The sequence below is a fragment of the Tripterygium wilfordii genome, chromosome 22 (assembly GCF_013401445.1).
Source record: "Tripterygium wilfordii isolate XIE 37 chromosome 22, ASM1340144v1, whole genome shotgun sequence".
Classification (NCBI taxonomy): Eukaryota; Viridiplantae; Streptophyta; class Magnoliopsida; order Celastrales; family Celastraceae; genus Tripterygium; species Tripterygium wilfordii.
The window spans coordinates 2,228,321-2,254,096 of NC_052253.1; the positions used below are offsets into that span (position 1 = coordinate 2,228,321).

The 25,776-nt window shown below is 38.7% G+C and overlaps 4 protein-coding genes and 1 long non-coding RNA gene across 10 annotated transcripts; 1 reads left to right on the top strand and 4 right to left on the bottom strand.

The window, feature by feature from the left end:
• Positions 1 to 1,736: 1,736 nt before the first annotated feature.
• LOC119991117 (uncharacterized membrane protein YuiD-like) lies at positions 1,737 to 4,288 on the bottom strand. 2 transcript variants are annotated; one of them, XM_038837332.1, is made up of 6 exons: positions 3,951 to 4,288; positions 3,254 to 3,345; positions 2,940 to 3,104; positions 2,669 to 2,719; positions 2,377 to 2,469; positions 1,737 to 2,070 (listed from the first exon to the last, which is right to left on the bottom strand). In XM_038837332.1, exons 2-6 carry the CDS (start codon positions 3,263 to 3,265, stop codon positions 2,011 to 2,013), a joined length of 381 nt encoding a protein of 126 aa, XP_038693260.1. In that variant the 5' UTR covers positions 3,266 to 3,345; positions 3,951 to 4,288; the 3' UTR covers positions 1,737 to 2,010. The 2 variants fall into 2 exon arrangements, with proteins under 2 accessions (XP_038693260.1, XP_038693258.1); XM_038837330.1 differs by lacking the exon at positions 3,254 to 3,345 and having other exon boundaries at positions 2,940 to 3,096; positions 3,951 to 4,286.
• A 171-nt stretch (positions 4,289 to 4,459) lies between these two features.
• Positions 4,460 to 11,241, bottom strand: LOC119991116. The gene is made up of 6 exons (XM_038837329.1): positions 10,109 to 11,241; positions 9,892 to 10,000; positions 9,440 to 9,560; positions 8,578 to 9,318; positions 5,585 to 7,451; positions 4,460 to 5,185 (listed from the first exon to the last, which is right to left on the bottom strand). Exons 1-6 carry the CDS (start codon positions 10,302 to 10,304, stop codon positions 4,758 to 4,760), a joined length of 3,462 nt encoding a protein of 1,153 aa, XP_038693257.1. The 5' UTR covers positions 10,305 to 11,241; the 3' UTR covers positions 4,460 to 4,757.
• Positions 11,242 to 13,957: 2,716 nt separating this feature from the next.
• On the top strand, positions 13,958 to 16,336 carry LOC119991750. The gene is made up of 2 exons (XR_005466255.1): positions 13,958 to 14,851; positions 15,446 to 16,336. It is a non-coding gene; the product is annotated as an uncharacterized LOC119991750 (long non-coding RNA).
• On the bottom strand, positions 16,068 to 19,044 carry LOC119991749 (glyceraldehyde-3-phosphate dehydrogenase, cytosolic). Of its 2 annotated transcripts, XM_038838191.1 has the most exons (12): positions 18,914 to 19,044; positions 18,776 to 18,808; positions 18,586 to 18,686; positions 18,380 to 18,495; positions 18,164 to 18,263; positions 17,701 to 17,847; positions 17,536 to 17,596; positions 17,339 to 17,436; positions 17,072 to 17,214; positions 16,884 to 16,967; positions 16,470 to 16,559; positions 16,068 to 16,351 (listed from the first exon to the last, which is right to left on the bottom strand). In XM_038838191.1, exons 1-12 carry the CDS (start codon positions 18,915 to 18,917, stop codon positions 16,303 to 16,305), a joined length of 1,026 nt encoding a protein of 341 aa, XP_038694119.1. In that variant the 5' UTR covers positions 18,918 to 19,044; the 3' UTR covers positions 16,068 to 16,302. The 2 variants fall into 2 exon arrangements, with proteins under 2 accessions (XP_038694119.1, XP_038694118.1); XM_038838190.1 differs by having other exon boundaries at positions 18,380 to 18,686.
• LOC119991748 (putative ABC transporter C family member 15) lies at positions 18,801 to 25,776 on the bottom strand. Of its 4 annotated transcripts, none has more exons than XR_005466254.1 (11): positions 25,579 to 25,776; positions 24,440 to 25,400; positions 22,921 to 24,350; positions 22,725 to 22,811; positions 22,015 to 22,626; positions 21,738 to 21,902; positions 21,201 to 21,495; positions 20,483 to 21,067; positions 20,150 to 20,389; positions 19,670 to 20,023; positions 18,801 to 18,864 (listed from the first exon to the last, which is right to left on the bottom strand). XR_005466254.1 is itself a non-coding variant. In XM_038838189.1 (10 exons), exons 2-10 carry the CDS (start codon positions 25,278 to 25,280, stop codon positions 19,914 to 19,916), a joined length of 4,338 nt encoding a protein of 1,445 aa, XP_038694117.1. In that variant the 5' UTR covers positions 25,281 to 25,400; positions 25,579 to 25,776; the 3' UTR covers positions 19,525 to 19,913. The 4 variants fall into 4 exon arrangements, 2 of the variants coding, with proteins under 2 accessions (XP_038694117.1, XP_038694115.1); XR_005466253.1 differs by lacking the exon at positions 18,801 to 18,864 and adding an exon at positions 19,152 to 19,282; XM_038838189.1 differs by lacking the exon at positions 18,801 to 18,864 and having other exon boundaries at positions 19,525 to 20,023; positions 22,921 to 24,323.

Sequence of the window (25,776 nt, forward strand, 5' to 3'; positions counted from 1 at the left end):
GGATGGCCCTTGATTTTTATTCCTTTTTATCATGGGCCCGATTATTCGGGGAATATCGCTATGCTCAATATTTTGTCTCGACTCTGGAGTATCCTAGCAACACGAATATTAAACTGTTGGAATCTCTAGCATTTTCATATTGATAAATAGGGATGGCAATCTGTCCCCGACCCGCTCTGATCCTACCCTATCCTCCCTACCCTGCGTGTATTTTTCCTAACCCAAAGCTTGTGCGGGGCGGGGATGGGGCAAAAAATCTCAACCCACCGCGGGGAGGGGCGGGAGTGGGTATGCCTTCCGACCCGACCCGATCCCCCGCCCCGCAACTCGACCCACACCCGCCCCACTATGGATATTCATATATTCATATATATATATATATTTGTCTAAACATATTTTAATTTGATATTATTGTTAAAATTAAACTAACACCTAAACTGTAAGTCCCTAAACATAATATTATCATACTCTTAATTATATTGAATAAATGTTGATAAAATCTTCCCCTAAACCCTAAGTTAAATATGACTCTGCAGTCTCTATTTCTAAGTCAATTGAATTGATCTTGATAAAAATATAAGAACCTAAATCTTAAGTTGAATATGATCATATACTCCTAAATCCTAATCTCTAAAACCTTAAAGGCCCTAAACCCTAAATCTCAAATCCCTAAAAACCCTAACCCCTAAACCCTAAAGGCCCTAAACCCTAAAGGCCTTGAACCCTAAACCTAAGCACTAAACCCTAAAGCCATAATATGATCCTCTACTCATAAATGTTGATAAAATCTTAAGACCCTAAGATTTTATAAAATAAAGTATAGACTTAAACAATTTTAAACTATAGATGTTTATAATATAAAATTTAAAATAAATACCCATTAAGCAAAACTAAAATTATTTAATTGTGTTAATTTAATTAGTTGAAAAATGTATCATGAAAGTAGCTTTGGTTTGTTGGGTAATTCCTTATTCTCCCAACTAGAAGTCCTAGGATGTGCAATTTAATTTGAGGTTTCCAGGTTTGAATCCTAGGATGTGCAATTTAACTTGAGGTTTCCAGGTTTGAATCCTAGGATGTGCAATTTAATTTGAGGTTTCCAGGTTTGAATCCTAGGATGTGCGGGGATCCGCGGGGTAGGGCAGGGCGTAAAAGTCGCCCTGACGTGAGGGCGGGGCAACCATGATCCGCCCCCGCCTCGACCCGTTGCCCCAGGTTTGAATCCTAGGATGTGCAATTTAATTTTGCAATTTTCAAAGATGTTGAATAGGGGCGGGGAGAAGCGCGGGGATCCGCTGGGTAGGGCGGGGCGTAAAAGTCGCCCTGACGTGAGGTGTGGGGGCGGGGCAACCATGATCCGCCCCCGACCCGTTGCCATCCCTATTGATAAATATATAAAATTCGTTAACTATTTAATTCAACTTTTTCGGAATGTCAATTTCCTGACATGAAAACCAGATTTCTTATTTTCAGAATTTCAGCTAGAAAAATCGAAATCTAACAAATGAGAGTGATTTGCGTTTTTGCCTCTTGAAACAGTCCCCCAAGAATGTGAAGCAAACCGCGGTGAGAATCTGAACACATTCCCTTTGTCAATAGTTAGAAAACAACTTGTTAATTTTGTGCACTCCTTAAGACAAGGGCCAAATGGCGCTCCTTTGATCTCAAATCTCATTTCCCTTGGCTACTACACAACACTATCAAAAATTTTCGAACAGAAAAAAAAATGATGCAGATAGCACCTAATAGCAGAAATGGTATATCTAATCGCACCAAGGATGGTAACCAATGCATTGAAGGTATTTAATACGAACAATGCAATCGATCAAATTACATTCTGAATGCAGTTCAATGGAATAAGGTATTACGCTATAGACAACAAGAAGCAAAGACTTCTGATATCAATATGTGAGATGTAATTATGTCATGTACCCTTCTGGAATTCACTTGTTGGTGATGCCAATAAGACAATATCTATGATCTATGTGAACATCAGCTCTGACTAGTTAGCTATGTGATCAAATTCCCAACTGCTGCTGTGGCAATTCCGACCAAGGCACCAGCAACAACCTGTAAAAAGATTTGAGAGTGGCAAAAATAAGATCTCATGCTTTAGCTTGCCAAACCTAAGATCTAAAATAACGCCTCATGTGCCAAAGAAGCTAACATATCACACTGAAAATCAACATTTGACCGAAGTTTCAATGGTCATTTTTCCAAGCAAAGGCATGAGACAATTTGCAATTTTGATATTGTAAAGAGAGAAAGCAGAACATCATCTCCCTGAGTTAACATGACATGGACTTGTGCTGATTAAGCTGCACTATATGATACACTACGCATTTCTTGAAAGGTGTTAGAATGCAGCATCCAAACCTGTGGAGGGGTGTGTCCAAGAAGTTCAAGTAACGGTCTGCTCTCAGCCAGAGGATGTTCAGCCGGAAGTTCATACACAATTTGATTCAAAACCTGCAAAATATTCATTTATGATAAGCAAAAAAAAAAAATAAAGAGAAATTCCAAAGAAGTCGTTCATTCAAATAGTATAAACAGTATAGCATGGTTGCAGTCAAAACAATAAAAATCTTCCATGAGATGCAGTATATGGGTGACAGGTTGCAGGACAAAAGAGAAGAAAGGAGGAGTCAAAAGACTCAAAACATCAAACCTCTGCTTGGCGACCAGCATGCAACCGCACCCCAGTTGCATCATACATCACCTGCCACCAAATTGATAACATTCAAAATCTCTCCACATTTCCACTTAATTATGAAACCTTCTTCTTTGGATGATAACTTTGTTACTACAAGTATATCAAATTGTATCAAAATCTTATAGAGGGCTAGGAAGTATGAAACCTGTATATCTGCTGATAAAATACTTAAACACAAACATGATCTTAGACAAAAAAAACCTCAAGAGACTAGGAGATAACTTACAACACAAGCAAAGACCAATGCAATTGCAAAGAGTGATCCTCCAAAGCCTTCTTGCAGCCCCACGGCAAAAGCAAGAGCAGTGACAGTCGCAGAATGGGAAGATGGCATTCCACCAGATCCAACAAGTTGCTTGAGATCCCATCGTTTTTCCTTATACCTGCAAATCTAAGAAACTTGAGATTCTTAGGAGTATAGTAGTTATATGACTCCACAAGTCACAACATAATAAATCTAGTGCCACCTTAACATTTTATGAGAAAAACAAATTGTTAATGGCCAATTGAAAAGCTTGGAAAAAAATTCTAGAATCCTACCTGGTTTTTCATCTCAGTCTGTAATACTTGTGAATGAAAGAAGTCAACAAAATTAGAATTTCCATCAGCTGTATAAAAGACTGCACCATCATCTTGACAATGAAGGTTAACGAATGAGTCAGCCTATGAGTTATGAGTGCTCAGAGCATAAAATCTATAAAGCACAGTTTTCTTTTTACACTTTTTTCGACGTTTCAATCAAGATGGTTGCATCTTATCAAAATATCAGAAAATCCTAGAATTTTACGTAGTAATTCATTTCATTTAGAATTCCCAGCAGCTACATATGAAAATTAGATTGAAAAAAAAAAACAAAAACCAAGGATTTAAACCTCATAATTCAAAAGCAAATCTGATAATTCATGCCCTAAATGCAATGAACAAGAAAAGCGATTTATGAACGTGAAATGAGCTTTCCAGGAGTTTATATAAGTGGGTTCAATACTTCTAATCGAATTACATTCGTCCCAAAGATCCAGCTTAACAGTTCAATAACCAATCGCAATTACACTAACATGTCGTCAAATTTCAATCACAATAACCACGAACAACCTTCAAAGACAGTAATACACGCGCACATTAGTCCACGAACACAACATGTCAACATCCAGATCCAAATATCCATAAAGATCTCAAATCTCTAGACCAATAAAATCCAAAGAGAAAGAAAGGAGAAAGGAGACGGATTAAAAAGTACCAGGAGGTGAAGAACTTGGTAGATTGGGCAATTAAGAAGGCAACAAGCGCAGATATGAAAGGGTAGTTGGTGAAGATTGACGACGACGATATCAATGAAGCGTCGCTTTGGATCAAGGACTCAGTCGTCGACGTCGCAGCCATCTCGTCCATGTTTAGGGATTGAAATTCAATAAAAATAAATAAAAAGAAGAAAAATAAAAAGACGGGATGGTTAAGAGTAAAGACTACGTTTACGTGAATTTGATGGAATTCGTGTACGTAGCGAGAAGCGAAGAGGTGAGACGAAGGGAAGGGAAGAGTTTTCTACTTTTGTCTTATTCGTTTGTTATTGTTTCTTGCTTTTCCTTCTTTATGAGCTAACGGTCTTTGTGTATGCTTGCTTACCAAGCGATCCTGGCTTTCAATACCCTGAAATTGTTGCCTCCGAAATCCGAATACAAGCAAATGCAGCAGGAACTAGAGGGACAAACAAATGAACAAGAATAAATTAGAGTGTTCTAATCCACATTTATCTCTAATGTGAACCATTTTCGAACCAGAATAGAATAACTACAAGAATGCTGCAACCGGATAAAACGCAAACCTCCAATGCTTATCACTAATATTAGCCTAATGACAATAAACAGCTTTACAATTATGTCACCAACATTATGTGGTGTTTCATATAAATAAATTGGAATTAACAAGAAACAAATTGTCAACAATCCCTTCAAACACAAAACCACTTACATTACATTACAAGCACCCGGTAATCTCGTCCATCTAACCAGTGGGAGTAGCAGAGTCGTATGGTGGAATGAATGACTCACATTATTGTGCAATTGCACTTGGATTCCAGCTTTGGAGGCTTTATACTGTCCATCTTTTTGGGACGCCCAACATTTTGCATCATAGATTCGTCAACATTCTCATCGTTCTCAACTTTCTTTAAAGGGGGTTTCACATCAGTTTCCAGCCGCCTCTGCCTTGGTTTCTGGGATTTTGGGCTGCGTCGTGCAATGTTTCGGCCACGTGGGTCCTTCTTGCCCGAGTTGAATTTTCCCAAGATTCTGACGGTGGGCTGGAAATTTTCTACGGGGTCAGAAGATTCCTTTTCAATTGCTATGGTTGCAGCCTCATAGGCTAGATCATGGACAATGGAACTGCAGAATAGTATCGTATCTGTTGCTTCTTCTAGTGTTAGGCTTCTTCCCTTGCTTTCTCCCTGACATTCTATCATTACAGTTGATTTCTCTGTAAAATTGAAGTAAATTTTTCAGAAAGTGAGCTTATACACAAAACATCACAAAATCAAGGATCAGCATATAAAAGAGCACATCATGCTGTAAACAACAGCAATTTCTACTTCGCCAACCAATAAAAGATTGGTTGGAATGTTCTTACAAGGGTAAAAAAACCACTTGTCAAAATAATACGAGACGCCTATGCTTTTAGAGAGAAGATAGATATCACACAGTTTGAAAAGCATCCAAAATACTACGTCATAGTGTCACTCATTCAAGCTTATGAAATGTGAAGATAGAAAGACACAAAACGTCTCAGGGAAAGAAGCTATAGATATTCTAATTCATAAAAAAGATTAAGGGCCAAAGTAGATGATCAGATCAAATCAGAATGCGAAACAGAACATACCTGCTGTATCGATATCTGAAGGAGTGGGGCCTGATGGCTCCTGATACTCATTTATTGTGCTCCTGGAAACCGTTGAGACATCCTCATTCTGTGAAACATCCATACTCTGATAACAATCCTCAGTTTGTATTTCAGATACTGAATCCAAAGTGCTTTGAGCTGGAAATTCTGTAACATCTACAGCATCGAAGCTATGGCTCAGCCTTGTGTTTCCTGCTTTAATAGACGACTCGGGAGTGATAGCCAATGCTTCTATATCAGAGGCACTCCTTGCATGATCTGAAAAACCTTCACCAGTTTCATTTAAAGCATGGTCTTCGTAATTTGGAACTGATACTGATGTATTCTCATCTAATGGAGTGCCTACTGAATGACGTAACAATTCCGAGGAAGAAGTATCATCTGTTCTTTTACTCTCAGTACATTCTAATAAATTTTCCTTAACAATTGCCACATCAGAAACGTCCACTTCTCTGTTCTCCCCAGTAAGCAATTTTTCATGAGAAGAAACAGGTCTTTCCTCCGATTCAAACTTCGCATCAGCAACAGAAGCCCCTTCATGCATGCTTGTTGCAAAACCAGGTGACTGTTGAGCACGGTCTGAAACTCCAGGTAAAGATAATCCAATACTTTGGGATTTAATGTTCACATCCGACCTGTGGTTCTCCATGTCAGACTTCTTTCCGCTTAACTGCCGTTGCACGCGAGTCTCTACTTGTCTGGAGCCAAAATCAACAGAGGATGATGCAGAAGCACTGCCATGCCCAATCGAACTTCTCAAACTGTTTGTGCTGTCTCTTGCATACGAAAGATCATTGCGAGGTATGGAATTGGCAATGAAAGTCCTACCTTGAACAATAGACCCCTTGCTACTTCTAGACCGATTCAGCAGTATAGAAATGCCAGAAATTTCTGAAACATCCACGTTTTCTATATGGTCATTATTCTGCTGCAATTGTTGTCCTTCAACATCATTATCAGGTAGGCTATGACCAACAAACAGTTGTCCCATTCCTTGCTGGTTAGCAAGGCTCTGCTCATCCCCCTCCACCAGATTACTTGGAAGAGAATTCTCTCGCAAGTAAATCTGGCTATGTTCAAAGTTACAAGCCTCGCTTTGCTTAACATTCTCTTCATGCTGGGAAGAAATAATCTCATCCACTTCAGTGGTTAGTGATAGTGTGTTGGTTTTAGCTGTCAGGGGCTCCAATTCATCCAAAACATTTTCTTCAGACTTCTTCTTAGCCGGTTGTGCAGTGTCATTAGCAATTGTATCCAAAATAGTGGCAAGATTGTTTTTCTTACAGCAATCTGGACAAAGATTTATACCATTTTCCACTGGCCGAGTGACAGGATACCTGAGACCACATCTAGAGCAAAGTTCTGAGCTTTTAAGACTGCAAACTTCACTACAGTCGTCCCTGAGATTCAGAGCATCAGACGCTATACTAAAATTCGCATCAATTTTATGCAGGCCAGGCTTATCAGAGTTACCAGGGTCACAATCAATTGCAAGGTCTCTATCATAATCATCAACCCCTATGTGAAGTGACCTATCAAAAGTGTTATGCTTCTCATCTTGATAAAATGCCTCCACCTTATCGAATGCAAATACTTCTTCCGGAACATCAGGATACGGTACTTTCCCGCTTTCACATGCCAAATCATCCTGAAGGTGATCACTCCCTTCAGTATCAAGTGCAGCACAGGTACCTTGATCAGAACTTGCGTTACTGCTGGTTGTTACTGAGGAATTCCTAGACATCATTGAGCGATGAGCAGAACTAGCTTTCCCAATATAAAAGGTGGTACTTGGGACACTTGATAAGAGAGGCCTGAACATATTCTGCGGGCTTTTCCGATTATCCTACACATAAATACCAATTAAGTTTATCTGACCAAAAATGTTGACCGTGAAGTGTCCACAAATATTTTAGGAGACCAAAAATACAGAGATAATATATAACATGATAAGATGTTCCATCAATGACGTTGCAACACTCTTAAAAATCAAATTTTATGACACAAAGTTTCTAACGGGGACACATGATATGTTTAAGTTCGAACCAGCCTAACATGTAACATAATCTACGAGATGGAGTATTAAAAATATTTTATAACTCTGAGGTCATTCTTGCTTTGTGACATTCGTGACTATTCCACAAAAAAGTTTTCTTTTAGTTCACATAACACTCAATCACTCATCCACATTTGACTAGTGTTCTTTTTATTATTGTTAATATTTAACCTCTATTTTCTGCTAAAAATTAACAACCTAGGATCGCCGACCCATTTTCTATTCATGCAATTAAAACAAAAGGGCTCCCACTTCTTAAATGTCAACATATAACCATGCAAAGAAGAACATGTCAAACAACGAATGCACACAGACAAAGCAGTTGATGCTTCAAGATTGTAGTGGAAATGCCAAAGTTTCCTTACCAATAAGGGAGGGGAGGGGTAAATATACCACGTTGAAGCTATCTCAATGAGAAGAAGGGTATGATTCTACTGGATCAAACCTATGGGAGGTAAGGAATGATGAAAGAAAACGACAAACCATCCACACATATATTATGGACTCTTCACAAGATTTTTTTGTCTCGAAAAGAACACAAATAGAAAATTGAAGAAACTAGTGAGCATGAACAAAATTCACAACACCATAAGGGTAAAATGGAAAGCATCGAGTCATAGTCAATTGACTTTCCAGATTCTTTTCATACATACACCTAAGAAGATTAAATCAATATAGTTTAAAAGGAAAGAAGACAAAAACAAAGAGACAGATCATGCACACTCCCATCCCCTTTGCCCCCAAATGCACGGGGAAAAAAAGGGCACAATAGAAACATTGCAGCTTTATGATGAATCACGACAGGGTTAAAGGCACGCCAATGGCATTCAAACATACTGGCCAACAATTTGTTAATAGTTGCGAATCGACAATCAGTTGTAAGGTTGAAATTCAAATGTAATACACAACAATATACCAGTTGCCGAACTGCAGGGTCAAAGGCTCTTTTTGAAGCAGAACCAGGAGACACTATTTTAGATGACTTCCAAGAGAAGCTCGGAGCTCTGTTATTGGAAAACGATGGGCCAACTCTTTTTGAAGTTAAGCGATCTAAGCTGCCCACGGGAACTGATTGTAGAGAGTCCACATCATCGTCTCCAGATGATGCAATAGAACCTCTACTATGTGAACTAAATTGGTCCCGATCATGACCATGTGATGAACTGACACTTCGAGAAGCAGTTGGAGACATTGATTGCCTACCAACTCTTGACCCCAAATCCCTACCATTTCTGGATGCTGGCGAGGAACCCCTCACATATGATGCTGGCCGATCACCCAATGAAGTTCGAAGATTGGACGGAGCCTCTGAGGAGAAACCGGGGATATTGGACTGCCATGCTCTGATTTTGGGTGAGGCAGAGTTCCCTCGACTTGTCCTTATGGGTGAAGTTCCCCGAACCCCAGTACCATTAGACCCTATGCTCAACCTGCGTGAAGTTGGAGTTGAAGACCTTGGAATGGGTGTGGAGGGTTTACTTGGGGGAGGTGATGGCCTTTGCACTGGAGTGGCAGGCCTCAAGTTACGAGATGGACTGGAATTAGGTGCAGAAGATGGCCTTCCCCTGGACTGGAATGTGCTATTCCCAGACCGAGGTGATGGGCTCAAGCACTTTGGACTTGCACTACCCCTGCTGCTTCTGTAACCCTTCTCCATCTACAAGGATGTACATGTCGCGTATAACAGGAAGAAAAAAAATGAGCATCACAAATGCAATGAAAAGATACTGAGAATACGAGAAAGCACAAGCACTCCAAGTATTAACCAGAAGACCTACTGTGGAAGATCTCGACAAGGAAATTGGGTGGCTCCGAAGTCTGCCTCTGGTTACAACATTAACTGGTGGCTGCTCATCATCCAGCGAAGAAAAAAGAGGAGTCTCTGGGGGAGTTAATAGCCTATTCAAGTTAAAAGAACAGACATTCCATCAAAACCAATGGCACGAACAAATTATTAATACCAATCCAAAAGCATGATAAAAATGATAAATAGCGAAGTGTGATTTTAATTGAATGATTTCGATTCAATTTCAGCTCGTGGGTAAAACTGACCAGCTGCCAAAAGTTACGTGCTACAAAATTTAAATAACTGACCAAATACATTATATCACAGTATCAGAGCATATAAGGAAACTTTGTAAACTTTCCTTTGGCTACGAGCCCTCCATTGTCTAATATAATCTCGTACCATTGATGGTATTTTCAACTTACAATAATAAACACGACTCACCAATCGTAATCATTCTTCTCCCCATCAGCATTAAGCAGTTCACTACTCTCCCCTCGAACAGGGATGGAGATTTCGAGCTTAATATCTGAAAAGTGTTTCAATTTTGTTGCTGCAATTAAGAATTCAAAATCTCAGAGATTAATAGCATTTTCAGGAAGAAGAAACAACAACAATCTACGGTCAAGAACAATGTATAGAAGGCAGTTCAGAAAATTACAAAATGTGTTTTCAAAATCATCTGTTGACTGAAGCAAGAAATCTTCTTTTTCTCTCGACTGCATTTCATTGAACAACGCAAGATCGTCGTCTTTCCGTTTAAAGAGTAATCCACCCTCAAGACTGCGCCCTCGCTTGTGATTATCTGCCCTCATCTCTCTCCCAGGAGAGACTCTCAATGCCGGAGAAGGAGGCATATCTCCAACCACAATGCAGTGTCAAAGATGCTACCTTAAACTCTTCATACAATCAGTATTCAGACGATCCTTTTGCCAAATCAAGTAGCCTATATCATACATTCGACCAAAACCCACACTGGTTGTAAACCAAAACTTTTCCTGTTAAAATACCAAATTTATTCGATTCTCCACCTTTACCTGTTCCATTAAACTGAAAACCAGCTAAACCAGCTAAACAATGTGTAGGGTTTTTGGCACAGAAACAAATAAGCAGCTAACTGCACACCTTAATATATTGCACTCAAACTGAAGCAACTGTACCATTGACAATGCGCACGCTCAGCATGGCTGTCTAGATAACAGCCAAATCGTGATCATACTCGGGCCGGGCGTACAACCTCAAAACCCTAGATTTCGGAAGTTAACAATCCCAGCAGTGACAGTACAATCACGCTAAGCCCTAATTCAACTCAAAACTCAACTTAAATCAACTGCCTATCCTCCTTCAAAATCAAATTACAGGCCAAACTCACCTTCCCGGGTAGCAGGTAAAGCTAGACTGACAGGCATTCCAAGTCAAAATTCTTCCAATGGACGACGAAAGCTCGTTGAATACCGATTAAGATCCCCGATTCGAAGAGAGAAAAAGTACCGAAATGCCAATTAGAACATGAAGAATGTCTTCTCAGACACACAGATCAAAGGCAATTTACTGCTCTATCTGAATACCATATTATGCGTGCAGATCGAGACTCATTGTTGACAGGGATCGTATTATCAACTTTCTCGCATTTCTCTCTCCAACCAGAAAACGGGAGAAAGTGAATTCCGGAGAGCAGAAAACCTTTACTATTGTTTGTTTATCAGGTTTGCTTCTTTCCTCCGCACCAAAGCTTTCATTTCCTCTCTCTCACACTGCTTCTCTCTGCAGTCTGCTCCGCCATATTCCTTCTTTTTTTTTCTTTTTTCTTTTTCTCTAAATATTCCTATTTATTTATTAATCAAACTAAAATTAATAATTTGTGCCTTTTTTATTTTACTTTTTTTGGACAATAAGAGATTGAATGATAAATATTGTCTTGTACCGACCACACACGTCCATAACCATGCAATTAATATAATGTACGTCTTCTTTTAATTTTGATGTACGCAAATTTGCTTTTTCATGTGTTGTTGTCTTAATACGACTTTTTATTTTGTATCAATATCAATTATAAATCTAACAATAATGTGTTTGTCAAAAATCCATGTCATCAAAATGACATTGAAAGTGCTTCATCCCACAATTTTTCAACTCGGATGTTTAGTCGAAATATATTTGTATTCATAATCAATAGATATCTCATGTGTCATGGATTAACTTAAGTTACTCGAATGATATATATATATATAGAATCTTATTTTTATATTAGAGATAAATAATTTTTATGTATTATAATAATATACGTTGAGGTTGAACATATATGTTTTTTTTTTTAAACGGGAAGAGAGATTCGAATCCTAATGACTAGGATGATTGTTAGGTGTAAAATACACCTAGTTTTATGGGCTTAAAAGTATTATTTTTCTATGTTGATTAGTGCAAAATACTGCCCATATTGGTATTTTTATGAACAGGTACTGCTGGAGAATAAATTCATTACTGGATAGAATTTGTAACATGTTCGCAACCTGTGCGGCCGCAGATCGCGGGAATCAGACTTGTGTGATTGAGTTGCTGACGCGGCAAGAATAGATGGGCCAGTTTAGGGCTTGCTAAAGACTATATAAAGAGTGTTAAGCTGAGACAAAGGGGAGACTTTACTTTGCGCAGCCGAAGACCAAATATTGAAGAGAGGGTGTCGGCAGGAAGGAGGAGAAGCAACATCAAAGCTGGGCATATCAATTCTTCAGCAAATCTCTACTCTTCCATTGATTTGAACATTGTTGATGAGTATCTTTATGATTTTTATTATGATTATGTGTAGCTAAACTCTTGTCTAGCTAGGGTTTGGTAATTCTTCTACCATAAACCTTGTGCACAGATTTGATTGACAATCAGACTAAGTTTAATTCTTTGTTCTCTGGATTGATTGCTTATTTCTTATTTTTTATGCATGCCTGATCAACAACATAATTTTAGGAATTGTTAGTTAAACATATTCGGCTGACCATGACCCGGTGTTTGACGAAGTAACAAGAACTTGCGTAAGATCCAAGTTTTGGGAACATAGGACATAATTGATTGGGTAATAGACCATTATCCTAAATTATGCAACTGTCGATTTCCTAGTGCTTATGCTTGTCTTAGGAAACTCTTAGGATAGACCAACCAAGACTCCTTTAATAAGAAAAGATCTTGCAACTAGACCAAAGTCAGGATCGTTGTTTAGGGAAATCTAATTGACTGCAGCTGGACCAAGGCCTTTCAATTGACATTGTTAAACTTTTAAATTGTGTGATTGCGTATTAATCTGTGTGCACAGGTGGAGGTAGTTGGCAAACCAAACCCAAGCTAGTTTTTCATCAATTGATATTTAGTTAAATTTTTATTGCTAGTTAATATTAGAAGCTCTGATATTTATTTACACTATTGTTAGCAGTTATAGTTGGTAATTAATACAGTCCTCGTGGATTCGACCTCATTCACTATTATACTGTCAGTAGGCACGTACACTTGCGATTGGGATAAACCCGTCGGTATTGAGTTGCAAGTATTTCTTGCAATAAAAAGTATCGAACAATGATACGCACTATACCTTTTGACATATGAGTTGTGCGAAACAAATATATTTGTAATTTTAAAAATTAAAAAAAATTTAAAACAATGAGAGGATTTAGAATGAAAAAATATTTGTTGACCAGAGGAGAAAATCTTCCACTTATTTTTTTAGTTGGAGAACATCTAACATCTTCCAATTGACAACAGAAAAAATGAAAACTAAAACAAATGAAATTTAGATTTTATTTCTAAATATAGGCCAACAAAGGATTTTGAAAAATATCGGCAATTTTATTGTGTGGGTGGGTTATGAATTAGGGAAAAAATATATATAAAATATCAAAATTTGTGACATCCAAAAACAGTTATTTTCGTGTAATGGTAGGTAATTAACACAAAAGTCCCATCATGATAAATGAAAACTTATTAGGATGATTTTATTCCTAGTTAGGGGTCATTTTTATCATAATAATTATTTATTTCCTCGGCATTGGATATTATAAAATAGGATAACATTTAATTTCTATATTAATTGCTTCCTTGGATGTCCGGGATCCGTTGTAGTCGTTTCGGGATTCAAATTTTTTTTAAATATCATAAATTTATAATATTTGTTCTAATGAATCCAACGATATTTTTGTTCAAAACAAATATTAAATTTATCGTAATCGAAATATCAAAGGTTTTGAATTTATCCGATGGTGTAGAATTGTTATGTCTTTTTCCCATAACCACTCACATTTCTTCAATTTGCTCACCAAATTTATATTTAATTTTTTTCCTGAAAAATTTAAAACCATGCTTTCCTGTAACCTTACCTTATAATGAAATTGTGATTAGTACTCATCTAATCAATTAATCCAAAAAAATATATAGTTGGAATGTGATGAGCATGAAAAGCCAATGCAACAAGAAGGTTACGATTAGTTGTGTTCCATGCATGGAATGATGTCGTTTTAATTGGTTGGTAATAGGATAAACTTAAAAGGTTCAATCATCATGATAACTACAACAACTCTTTTCCACACCTAATATGCTTGGTTTCAAATCATATCTATAGAGATATTTTGTATTGAAAGTTTTTATTTAATAATAATTAAATAAAAGGTCGCTTCAAAAATTTAAAAAAAAATGATAATAATAATTAACAAGGGCAGGCATTTAGTCAACTTGGCAGGCTTTCACCAATTGGTTATTCATTTTTTCTTTGATTAAATTAAATTAAACTAAACTATTATATATAATATGGTGTTTAATTAGCAAGAATTGGTTGCATTGAGAAATAATAATATCGTCCAGTTAGGTCAGTGGTCTCCTGTGTCTACTGGAATCCGATCGGATCAGGTCTGGCCTAGCATTGAACTCCAGTGCAGATCGAGGAGCTCCAGTGCAGGTCTGGTCATGTGAGCCGAGCCGAGCCAAGCAATGCAACCTGCCTTGCCAAGTGGTTGAGACAGTCCTAACTTGGGGAATACAGTTCGAAGTACGGATTGCTAGCTTAGTGGAGGCTCCCCTTTAGTCAGTTTTAATGAAGTAATCAGTCAAGTATTTTACAGAACAGAAAACTTCACATGTTTCTGAATCCACACAAGGACTGTATAACGGGTGGGTTTTTCAGACTGGGTTTCTGACATTATAGCAATGAGGTTCTTTGCTACTTGGTAATAGTAGTGCTGAAAGTGGATTAACTATAATCTATATGTACACAGGTAGATTAATTGCGTTTAATCTGGTACTACTATGTGCTTTGCATTTGTTTTGTGTTCGGTAGACAGGAAATGGCGGGGCTTTATCAGTGGACATCTATCAGTGAACAGAAGTCCTGAGGCAAGCAAAGGAGAAGCAGACCCTCGTGCATTGGAAGGTTGATGAGTATCTCACATCGAAAAAATAGGGCGATCAACTCTAGTTTATAAGGATCCAATGCACCCTCACCTGGTAAACCGGTTTTCTGGGTTATAGTTCTACCTTGGGCCTTATGGGTCGGGGTGGGTATTCATCATTGGTGCTTTCATTGAGAGAGTCGCGTTTGCGGAGAGGGCTGCCGTCTGAAGGGCGAGCGTAGCAGCAGTGGACGTCGACTGTCCAAGGGGGTGGTTTGATGAGTATCCCACATCGAAAAAATATGGCTACCAACTCTAGTTTATAAGGATCCAAGACACCCTCACCTGATAAGTCGATTTTCTGGGTTGTAGTTCTACCTTGGGCCTTATGGGCAGGGGTGGGTATTCATCATTAGAGGGCTGCCGTCCGGGAAAGGGCTGCCGTCTGAAAGGCGAGCGTAGCCGCCGTGGACGTCGACTGTCTTAGGGGGTGGTTGGATGAGTATCCCATATCGAAAAAATAAGGCTACCAACTCTAGTTTATAAAGATCCAAGGCACCCTCACCTGATAAGCCGATTTTCTGGGTTGTAGTTCTACCTTGAGCCTTATGAGCCGGGATGGGTATTCATCAAAGGTCCAAAACTTGGGGTCTGCATCAGTTTGATATAAGAGTCGAGACCCGGATGGGATGTATTGTATGTGGGATCAGTTGAGGACGTGCGTCTTTGAGGAGGTAATGATGCAGAAGGTCTGATGAGACGAGGATGGCTGGACACGTCCTTGAAAACATCACTCGCTCCTAATCCATACCACAACCATCATGACATAATAGATCATCACTATTCATTTTATAATCACGAATCATAAAACCCCGAATGCACTCATTTACACATTTTTAATCATATTAACTCCAAATTTTTTTTCATAATCTCGAAAAATCAAACCAAAATATTAAAAATTTAATCCCCACATTTTGAAAAATCAAATCAAAATATTTTAAAATATTACTTTTTGTTACCATCTCCTATTTTAGAATTAGTCCTACTTAATTGATAAATTCCGAAATCATTCAAAATCCCAATGAATCTCAATCCCGAACAGGCTCCATACCTCATAAAGCAACAGATTCGCTCAACTTCATCCCTGTGTTGGAGCAGGATTGGATTCAAAGTCTATCCGCAAGGAAAAAGAAATAGCACAAAATGCAAGAACATAAAAATGAACCAAGGGAGAGTTAACGCAACAGACCACAGCCATAAGTGAAAAAAACATTGTTCCAATTTGCATTTCAAACTACTCCAGAAACTGGGATTCCCAGTGAATTTTACAGCCGAAATTCCAAAAAGATGCAAAATACCGGAAACATACAAAAAGGATAGAGACGCACCACAGTCTTTATTCAATCTCCTGCAGATGGAACATCTCATCCTAAAACCCCCAACAAAATTAAAACAAGCTTGAATGAGATCATATCATTCATTGGTGACGTCTTCAAGCCAGGGTCTTGGCCATGTGAGAGATCAAGTCAATCACACGTGTACTGCAAAGTACACAATGTAGGAAGGGATATAAATAGAGCAGCACCCGTGAAGAAAGAAAGTATTCTATAAGTTGACAAGTACAAATCCACGAAACCAAAATAGTAGAACAAAGATTACCTGTAGCCCCACTCGTTGTCGTACCATGAGACAAGTTTAACAAAGTTCTTGCTCAAAGCAATGCCAGCCTTAGCATCAAATATGCTAGACCTGCACACCAAAACCAAGAAGCTTGAGCTCCCTAACTCAACACTAAGACAGGGAATTTCCTGATTACAAGATTTTTTTTAAAGGGGTGTTTGGGGGGGGGGGGGTGATGGACGTCCCTTTAACAACCTTAGGGTATTAATGGTTTTTTAAAAAACAAAGTACTAATGAGGGTACGAAATCACCTTCTTGGATCTTCCTAACACGACCTAAAATTATATAGCAATGGCAATATACCCTCTAACTTCAAATAAATAACTAACAAGGCAAAAGCCATGTGAAAAAAGCAAGGGCAAAGCCAAGTGAAAAAAGAAGTATATCCCTTACCTGCTGTCACCAATGAAGTCAGAGGACACTACATCATCTTCAGTATAACCCAAGATACCCTTAAGATTGCCTTCGGATTCCGCCCTACATACAGGGGAAACAGTGGTAAATTTCCAAACAAATGTTCGAAGTGATGATATTAAAGAGTTATTTAAGAGCAAAACAAATTATGCATTAAGAGCACATACTTAATGGCAGCTTTGATATCCTCATAGGTAGCCTCCTTCTGAAGCCTTACAGTGAGGTCAACCACTGAAACATCCACAGTTGGAACACGGAAAGCCATACCAGTCAATTTGCCATTAAGTTCTGGCAGAACTTTTCCCACGGCCTATTTTGTTACGAAAATAGGACTACACACAGTCAGTACGGTATCTCAAAAGCCAAACAGCCAGGCCAATATGCACAACTAGTAATTATTGGATACCATATAAGACAATAGTCAGCGAGTATACCTTGGCAGCACCAGTGCTGCTGGGAATGATATTGAAGGAAGCAGCTCTTCCACCTCTCCAGTCCTTCATTGATGGACCATCAACAGTTTTTTGAGTGGCTGGGACATTATACAACAATAACTAATTGTAATTCCAGTTCATAAGACCATTTAAGTGAAAATCAAGTAAACAGGGTGAAAAATGTCAGTAGTGCTCACCAGTCATGGAGTGCACAGTTGTCATGAGACCCTCAACAATTCCAAACTTGTCATTGATAACCTGTAGAAAATCAACAATATAATAATGAAATACAGTACAACCAACTAATATTCCAACTGTAAGTAGATTTAGATATGTTAAAATACAAAAATTATTCAATCTACCTTGGCCAGGGGAGCAAGACAGTTGGTGGTGCAGCTAGCATTGGAAACAATATCAAGCTCGGGTTTGTATTCCTTCTCGTTCACACCCACCACAAACATTGGTGCATCCTTGCTTGGAGCAGAAATGACCACCTTCTTTGCACCACCCTGAGAAACATAATCATACCAAATAAGCTATACTCTGATACTGATCCATAGCTACAGTAACACAAATTCCCATACAATTGTCTTCCAGAATCCATAAAGATAATTACAGTAAAAAGCTAAGCAAAATTACCACGGCAGAGCCATGGGTTATTGGTGAAGTACTATGAGGGTTCAAATGAACATGCATTATAAAAGTAGCCGCGGCCAAAACACAAGATGAAATGTAGAAACTATCTCGGAAAAAAAAAAGTAAACAAATACAACCTAGATTATTACAAATAAAGGAAACAAAAGAATTAGGAGATGGAACTAGAACCTTCAAATGGGCAGCGGCCTTGTCCTTATCGGTGAAAACTCCAGTTGACTCGACAACAAAATCAGCACCGGTCTGGCCCCATGGGATATCCTCTGGGTTCCTTTAAAATCACCAACAAAAACTCACAAATCCCATATCTACTTAAATCTCCAACACAAACAAAAAAACACATGAGATGAGAACAAATAAAAAGAAAACTATGGTAATTAATTGTACCTGATTCCGAAAACAGTGACTGGTTTATCACCGAAAAGAAGTGTCTTCTCGTCCTTGACCTTCAACTCATGCTTGTTCCACAAACCATGAACACTGTCGTATTTGAACATGTATGTCTGTTCCCAGATCCAAACAGAAACATCGGTTAGTCCGGAAAAAATATAACAAAAAAGCACCAATCGAATCAAAACTATGATAATAGTAACCATGTAGTCAGTGGAAATAAACGGATCGTTAACAGCAACAAGCTCGACATCGTCCCTCTGTAGAGCAACTCTCGCAACCAAACGGCCAATCCTTCCGAAACCTAACAATTTCCCAACCAAATCATGAAATCCATGTCCGAAACACAAAATTACGAAGGAAAAAAAATCCAAACACAAATCAGTCCATTACCATTGATCCCGATGTTAATTTTCTTGTCCGATGCTGCACCAAACCAAATCACATTCAAACCAGCAAGATTAGCCAAGTCAAAACCAGTTCTGAAACAAGAAAGAAACGAAGAATCGAACAAGGTGAGAGATTATTTACCCATTGGAGAAGAAGCGAATCAACCGATGCAAGAAGAACGAATCAGAAGCAGACGAGAGAGGCAGGCGTTAAGTAGAGTGAGAAGGTAATTACGAAGAACGAGGCTTTGTTCTATTTTTATAAATAAATAAATAAATAATTATGGGGGTGAAAATAAAAGTTTAGCTTGCCTTTGAGCCGTTGATCAATCTACAATGGCGTGAGAATCAACGTGGAATTTTCGTCGTTTTATGGTTGTGCGTGATCCGGTGGGCCCGGTGGGTAAGATGAACGTTAATCAACGGGCGGAAATTGGCAGAGGATGTAAGCCCGAGCTCACGTCAGCCTCAGGCATAGGTGAGATCATCATTTCTAGAATGTTCTCTTGGCCTGTGAAGATGTCAAATTATGACGTAATAATCGTATAATAATCCTGATTGAGAAAGTTTTCAATTTTTCATTTCACTAGCAATGTTTTTTTTTTTTTTTAATTTCTCTTAATTTTTCCGAAATTATTAATCCCTATTGTTTTCTGTTCTCTGTATTTGCATTTCACTAGAATGTTCTCTGTATTTTTTTGGTAAAAAGAATCTTAAATTATTGTTTTTGGTAGGTAAAAAGGAGTGGGGGTTCGAATTTGAGTAACACTCAATTCAAATATATACATTAACCACCTCGGTTAAAAGGGTTGTTCGATCCCAAATAGGGTCATAAAATTATAAAGTGCGAACTAAAACACAATATAGTCAGGCTGAGTGCATGTATGAGGAACCACACCTTCAAAGACAATAAGGCTCTGGAGATCTGTTGACTTGGCCTTTAAAGCTTCAGTTTCATTTCTTGCAGGAACTTCGTGGGTTATATTATAACTACCATTCAAATTACTTGTAACTTGTATTGCAAACATTCAACTATTCACAAGGGCAAGTCAGATGCATCCGATGATGATGCTTCTTATGATCTTTGTGGAGCTTCTGTATGTAGATGCGACCGAGCTGTATGCTGGCGGACTCACTACTAACTAATCGTCACGATTATCCGACCTCCTCAAGAATTCAGCCACCAACTTTGAGAATGAAGAAGAACTATCATCAAGCAACTGCAATGGGGAATTGTACTCTACAACTTTGCCTGCAACAATTTGTTAAAACGTAAGAAAAGTCGACTAGAAGTGACTGCATTCATGTTTTTGGGGCTAATCTAATTAGAAAGAGCAGAGAAGAAGTTTAAATTTTAATCTGGATACATTCGGGTTACCTTCATCGAGAACCAGAACTAAGTCGTTGTCAATAACAGTGGGTATTCGGTGTGCCACAGTTATGACCGTGCATCTACTCGTTTGTTTTCTTATTGCCTGTTGAATCACATTGTCAGTTGCAGTATCGATCGACGCAGTCGCCTCATCTAAGACCAATATTCTTCTTGGCTTCAGTAGCATTCTGGCTAAGCAGACAAGCTGCCTCTGTCCGATGCTCCAGTTTTCTCCATCTTCTTCAACTGCCAAATAATCTCAAAATATCAACTATATATTAACTCACATCAAATAGACGACACTCTCTGAGGGGAAAAACACTTTTTTTCACAATTTACCTGGTGCATCAAGAAGCCTTGCGTCCTTCCTTACTATCTCCGCTAGACGGCACTTGTTGAGAACCTCCCAAATTTCTTGATCTGAGTGCTGTTGCAAAGGGTCAAGATTGTGTCTCATGGTTCCTTGAAATAATGTAGGATCTTGTGGGATAATACCTAGTGCTGACCTTAAATCCTGAAGGCCTATTTTAGAAATATCGAGTCCATCGATAACAATTTGACCTCGTGAGGGCTCTACCACCCTAAAGAGAGCTTGAATTAGAGTCGATTTCCCGCTTCCTGTTCTGCCAACAACTCCTATTTTCTTTTTTCCCGGGAAGATGCAAGATATTCCTCTGAGGACCATTGGAAGAGTAGGACTATATTGGACATGGAGCTCCCTGAGCTCGATTTTTCCTTCCATTGGCCATTCAGGATTCGGTCTACAATTGGCGATCACGAGGGGAGCTTCACTAGGTATGTTTGTGAATTGGAGAATTCTCTCTACTGAAATCATTTTGTTCTCAACATTGCATAGGTTCCATATGACCCAAGCTTGAAGAACATTTAGGTTCAAACCGTAGGTCGCAGCAAGCCCTGCCAAACCTGAGAGCACACATCAACAAAAGTATGGAGTTATGTCAAGTAGCCTCCATGACACAAAAGTGTACAGAAACTAGGAGTGGAGAAAGAAATATACTTCTGAATCAGTAAAAGTGAGAGACAAAGGGGAGCTTACTGGGATCAATGGCAGATTTAGGCAGGCTCACCAAGATGATCAGAACAATAAAGACGACAAGGTTAAACAGAAAGTTGATCCGAACACACAGCCATTCCATTGTCCCCGAATTGTGGAAGACAACGCGAGAATAATCGTCAATCAAGCTAAAAATCTTCACCAAAAAGCGGTCTTCTTGATTGAAACAACGAATCGTTGTTGCCCCAGCAATGGATTCTGAAAAGTGATGCAAGATTGGAGCTTTTCTGATTCCAACCATCCTCGCCAATTCCCTAGCCGTGGTGATGTAATACGCCTGTAGGAATTTTTTATCAAGCAAAAGAAATAATTGACTATAAGTAATATTAATAAAAATCATCAACAGATGTAGAAGATCTAGCATACATGATATCATTTTGGTTTGATCATCTGTCAGCAAATGCAATTCATGCCTTGTTTATTTCCTCATTTTGCATGTATAGTTCAGTTAGGTAAAAGCAACAGCCCAAAAATGAAAGAAGAAAGAGGACATCAATTCAAAATAAATTCTATTCTTACTTGATACCATGCAGATATACCGAGGATTGCTAGGAAGAGAAGGAAGACATGCCAAGCAATCTGAGACATAAGGATGATGACGCTAAAAAGCTGAATTAATGCAAATACCAATCCAGCTAATCTGTAAGGAATGTCTGTATCTACTATGCTTTGATCTGCAGAAGACTGTACAAGGAGACAAGAAACAACGACAAGATCAACTTCAGGATTATATAAACAAACACTAGAGAAGGCAAGCAATGTGGAAAAATATAATCATTGTAAAACAAAAACTGACCCTATTGAGGATTCTACTAGTAGGAGTTGCGTCGAAAAATGAAATGGGTGCCCGGAAAATTGATTCAGTCATGCCACGAAACATATTCTGTGCAGTTTCAACTGCAATTGTTGCCAGAAAAACTGCCCTTCCCAATATAAAGATAGAGCTTCCTCCGGACAACAAAATGAAAACACCAATCAACTTCTCTCTACTGACCATTCGTTCTTCCTCTGTTGCCCAAGCAATCCAGTAGTTGCTGCCCATTTGCAGTCCCTGAAAGAGGACCTGACAGATGAGGATAACCGGGACAAGAGCTCCTTTATAAGCAGAAGTGACAAATGTCGAGTAAATACTCCATTTTACTCTGCCTGTTTCTGATGCCTCTTCTTGAGTTCTTCCTGAAATCCCGCAAGGATTGCAATTATCGACCGACTCTCCAATATTTTCTTCCATCACTTCATTTTCATTAACCTGACATGGTTCACTGGTTGATGTAATGACTACATGTGCTTGGTTCACTTGTTTCAATGAGTTTCTATGGGCAGTCATTTGTCGAACAAGCTCACCTTTAGAGTCTGCAATCAGGTCTGCATACTTTCCAGACTGGACAATCATGCCATCTTTCATGACCTACACAGGATATAGTTGAAAACAAGTTAAAAAAGGCATCAGGAAAAAGGTCTTCAAGGTTTTACAATATGAAAAAATCGAAGTGACTGCCTACCCACCAGAACAAGGTCTGCAGCATCTAAAAACTCCAGCTGATGGGTAGCGTACACGACAGTCTTTCTAGACAGAAGTTGCATCATACATTTCTGCAAAATAACATTCAGTTTTTTAAGCAACAGATCATCTTTGAACACAAACGCATAATAAATGGCACATGAATCAAATGAAGTTTAAATAAATACCAGATGTTCTCACCTTAAATAAATGTGTTCCAGTATGAGCATCAACAGCGCTGAAGGGATCATCGAGTATATAAACGTCTGAGTCACTATATACAGCCCTTGCCAATTGAACTCTCTGCTTTTGTCCTCCACTTAAGTTCATCCCCCTCTCTCCCACTAGACTCAAATCACCATCAGCCCACAGATGGATATCCTGATTTAGAGCACATCCTTCCACCACATCTTCGTAAAAAGCCTTTTTCATATGCTTCCCAAACAGTATGTTCTCCCTGATAGTACCAGTTTGAATCCAAGGACTTTGGGCAACGTAAGCCTTTTTTCCATGAACCTTAATTCCTGCTCCAGATATACAGGGAATTTCACCTAAAATGCTGCAAAGTAGGCTTGATTTGCCCGATCCCACTGTCCCACAAATTGCAACCTTGTCTCCTTTCAATATTTTCATCCTCCCTGTGATTTTTATTGTAGGTTTTCTCAAAGCTGGATCACTTGCATCCCAAGCATATTCTCCCTTCTCGATCTCAATGGCAATGTTGGATGCTCTTGAGGTTTGATGAGGTGTAAGCCACTTTTGATCGTCTTCTGTGATAAACTCTTCAATTCGATCAATTGAGACTTTTGTTTGAGCAATCATAGAAATGAGCTCTGGCAGGTTGTAAATGGGTTCTTGTAAAATTCGGAAAGTGGCTAGAGCTGAGAGCACTGTGCTCGGTGACAATGGTGTTTCTAACAATATACAAACACCAAAAGTAATTACCGAAACTAAAGTCGGTGATGCCCAAAAAAGGAAGGCCACTGCTGAGCATGTATAGAGGTATTTCTTCAACCAGTTGCTCTCTGTTCCTCTAAGTTGGAAAATCTTGTCCGAGAATGTAGATTCCCATGAGTGAAGTTTAAGAACTCTCATGCTTTTAAGAGTCTCAGAAGTTGCTTTAACTCTCGAGTCTTTAGCTTCCATGATCTTCAAATGAAACTTCTCTTGCATTCTAGCCAATGGTGTGTTGCTCACCATGACCAAAATTGTGGAAGAGAGTGCAGCAACAGCAGGTAGCAAACCTAAGTTCCAATACAATATTACAAGAGCCAAGAATATCTGAACTGGCAGCAACCATACTCCATGAATATAAGAGAAGAAGTCCCCAATTCTCTCAACATCCACATTGATCAAATTTGTAATTTTTCCATTGCTAGTACTAGCAAACTTGGTTGACAATGACTTCTTGAAGACTAATACCATGAGAGCAGCCCTTACTCGAACACCAATTCGATGAGCACCAAAGTACCATTGTCGTTGCGTTAGAGACTCCACTGTCTTTGATAGTAAGAAGACAAATGCAAGAATAAGGCCATAGTAGTTGGTTGAGTCTTCATGCTCGCTCGATAAAAAGTTCACAAATTTTGTGATTAATACAGGTCCTACATAAGATGAAATGGTATTGACTCCTACATGGAATCAAATGGAAAAAAAAAATAGAATAAAATTACTCAGCTTGTTAAAAACTAAAAGGAAAGCACAAGAAAATGATGCATACCAGCAAATATTGCGTTCACTGCCAGAGATTTCCATATAGCAGATGCTATGGCTTTTGACAACGAGGAAGCTTCAATTTTCCGTTTTCGAAGGGATTCTTCCAAGAGTAAGGAAGCATGTTCTGCTGCTTCAGATTGAGGAACTAGCGGGACATTAACTAATTCGAGTTTTTGGGTTCTCCCGCTATCAAAAAGAGGGTTTAGCCATCTAAAGCTAAGTTTGCTCCAAAGACCAGCCTTAGTGAAACTATCACCCTTTTCGACATATTTTCCGCTCTCTTTTTGAAGTAAAGGGTGCTCAAGATCATTTAGTTTAATGCAACAACAAATTGTCGTCGCGGCATTAAAACACAGCAAGATCAACAAAAGTAAGGAAACAAAATCAGGTATGCTAGGCTTTGGCAAGGGATTAGGCCACTCTGTGAATCTAAAATAAGTGATGATGTAAAAAGAGACCGAAAGTGTCTCAAAAATGAAAGAAAACAACCACCAAAGAACAATCACCACAGGCCACCCCCTCCCTTCTCTTAGACTTCTCCTTTGTGAACAGAATGCAACTCCAGCAGCTAGAATCCAAGTGATGGCCAAGGAAAGAGATTTCCAACTTATGATTCTAACATCCCAATACTCATAAAGTCCAAAACCCATGTACAAAATGGAGAGAATAAGGTTAGAAAGAGGAGTAATTTTGGTAAAAACTGACATTTCTCTCGAGGTTCCATTCAACTGGTTTTCTCCTCTGTCTCTCCTTGACCTAAAAACTTCAATCAAAACCCAGGCCAAGAACAGGAAACCAAATGCTAAATTGATAATGTCAATGGAGACTCCATTGGAGATATCCATACCAAGCTCCCTCTAAAGTCTAAACCCTCAAACTCAACAGTTCAAAGCCAATCAAACAGTGCTAAGAACAGATAGATGAATCGCCCACCACCAATCAACGAACAGAGAGAGTGAGAGAACCTGCAACAATACCATCAATGTACTGATATAAAAGACAGAAACAACCAGAACCCAGTTCAGATAAAGGCCATAAAAGTCACGGGAACAACACAACTGAAACTGGAAAGAACTAAAAATCTTCATTATTAGAACAAAAATTATAAAATCTTGGTTGGTTTTCAAGAGTTTGGAAGAAAACCTGTAAAAGCGTGCAGAAATCACGTGCGGGTTATTCAAGAGTGGAGACGAAAGTAGTGGCTTTATGCCTTTACACATTGCCTCTTAAAGATTCTTCAAATATAGACACTGCACACACACACACATATATATAAATCCACCAAACAAAAACAATCCCAATCGAAAGAATCACTGAAATCCTTGTCAATCCCTATCCCCA

Bases quoted from the DNA above. Each gene is read 5' to 3' on its own strand.
- LOC119991117 (XM_038837330.1), bottom strand. From the start codon at position 4,102: ATGGACGAGATGGCTGCGACGTCGACGACTGAGTCCTTGATCCAAAGC. The intron at 3,097-3,950 runs GTACTTTTTAAT...TTAGATTTGCAG, and splicing joins ACCAAGTTCTTCACCTCCTG to GTATAAGGAAAAACGATGGG. The intron at 2,720-2,939 runs GTAAGTTATCTC...ATTTGGTGGCAG, and splicing joins CATTGGTCTTTGCTTGTGTT to GTGATGTATGATGCAACTGG.
- LOC119991116 (XM_038837329.1), bottom strand. From the start codon at position 10,304: ATGCCTCCTTCTCCGGCATTGAGAGTCTCTCCTGGGAGAGAGATGAGG. The intron at 10,001-10,108 runs GTAATTTTCTGA...TCTTAATTGCAG, and splicing joins TGATTTTGAAAACACATTTT to CAACAAAATTGAAACACTTT. The intron at 7,452-8,577 runs GTATATTGTTGT...ATTTATGTGTAG, and splicing joins ACCCTGCAGTTCGGCAACTG to GATAATCGGAAAAGCCCGCA.
- LOC119991749 (XM_038838190.1), bottom strand. The intron at 16,968-17,071 runs GTATGTGCTCTT...CCCTGTATGTAG, and splicing joins GATATCAAAGCTGCCATTAA to GGCGGAATCCGAAGGCAATC. The intron at 16,352-16,469 runs GTAATCTTTGTT...TGTACTTTGCAG, and splicing joins GACAACGAGTGGGGCTACAG to TACACGTGTGATTGACTTGA.
- LOC119991748 (XM_038838187.1), bottom strand. From the start codon at position 25,280: ATGGATATCTCCAATGGAGTCTCCATTGACATTATCAATTTAGCATTT. The intron at 24,351-24,439 runs GTATGCATCATT...GATTCCATGTAG, and splicing joins AGTGAACGCAATATTTGCTG to GAGTCAATACCATTTCATCT. The intron at 22,627-22,724 runs GTGGGTAGGCAG...TATCCTGTGTAG, and splicing joins ATGCTGCAGACCTTGTTCTG to GTCATGAAAGATGGCATGAT.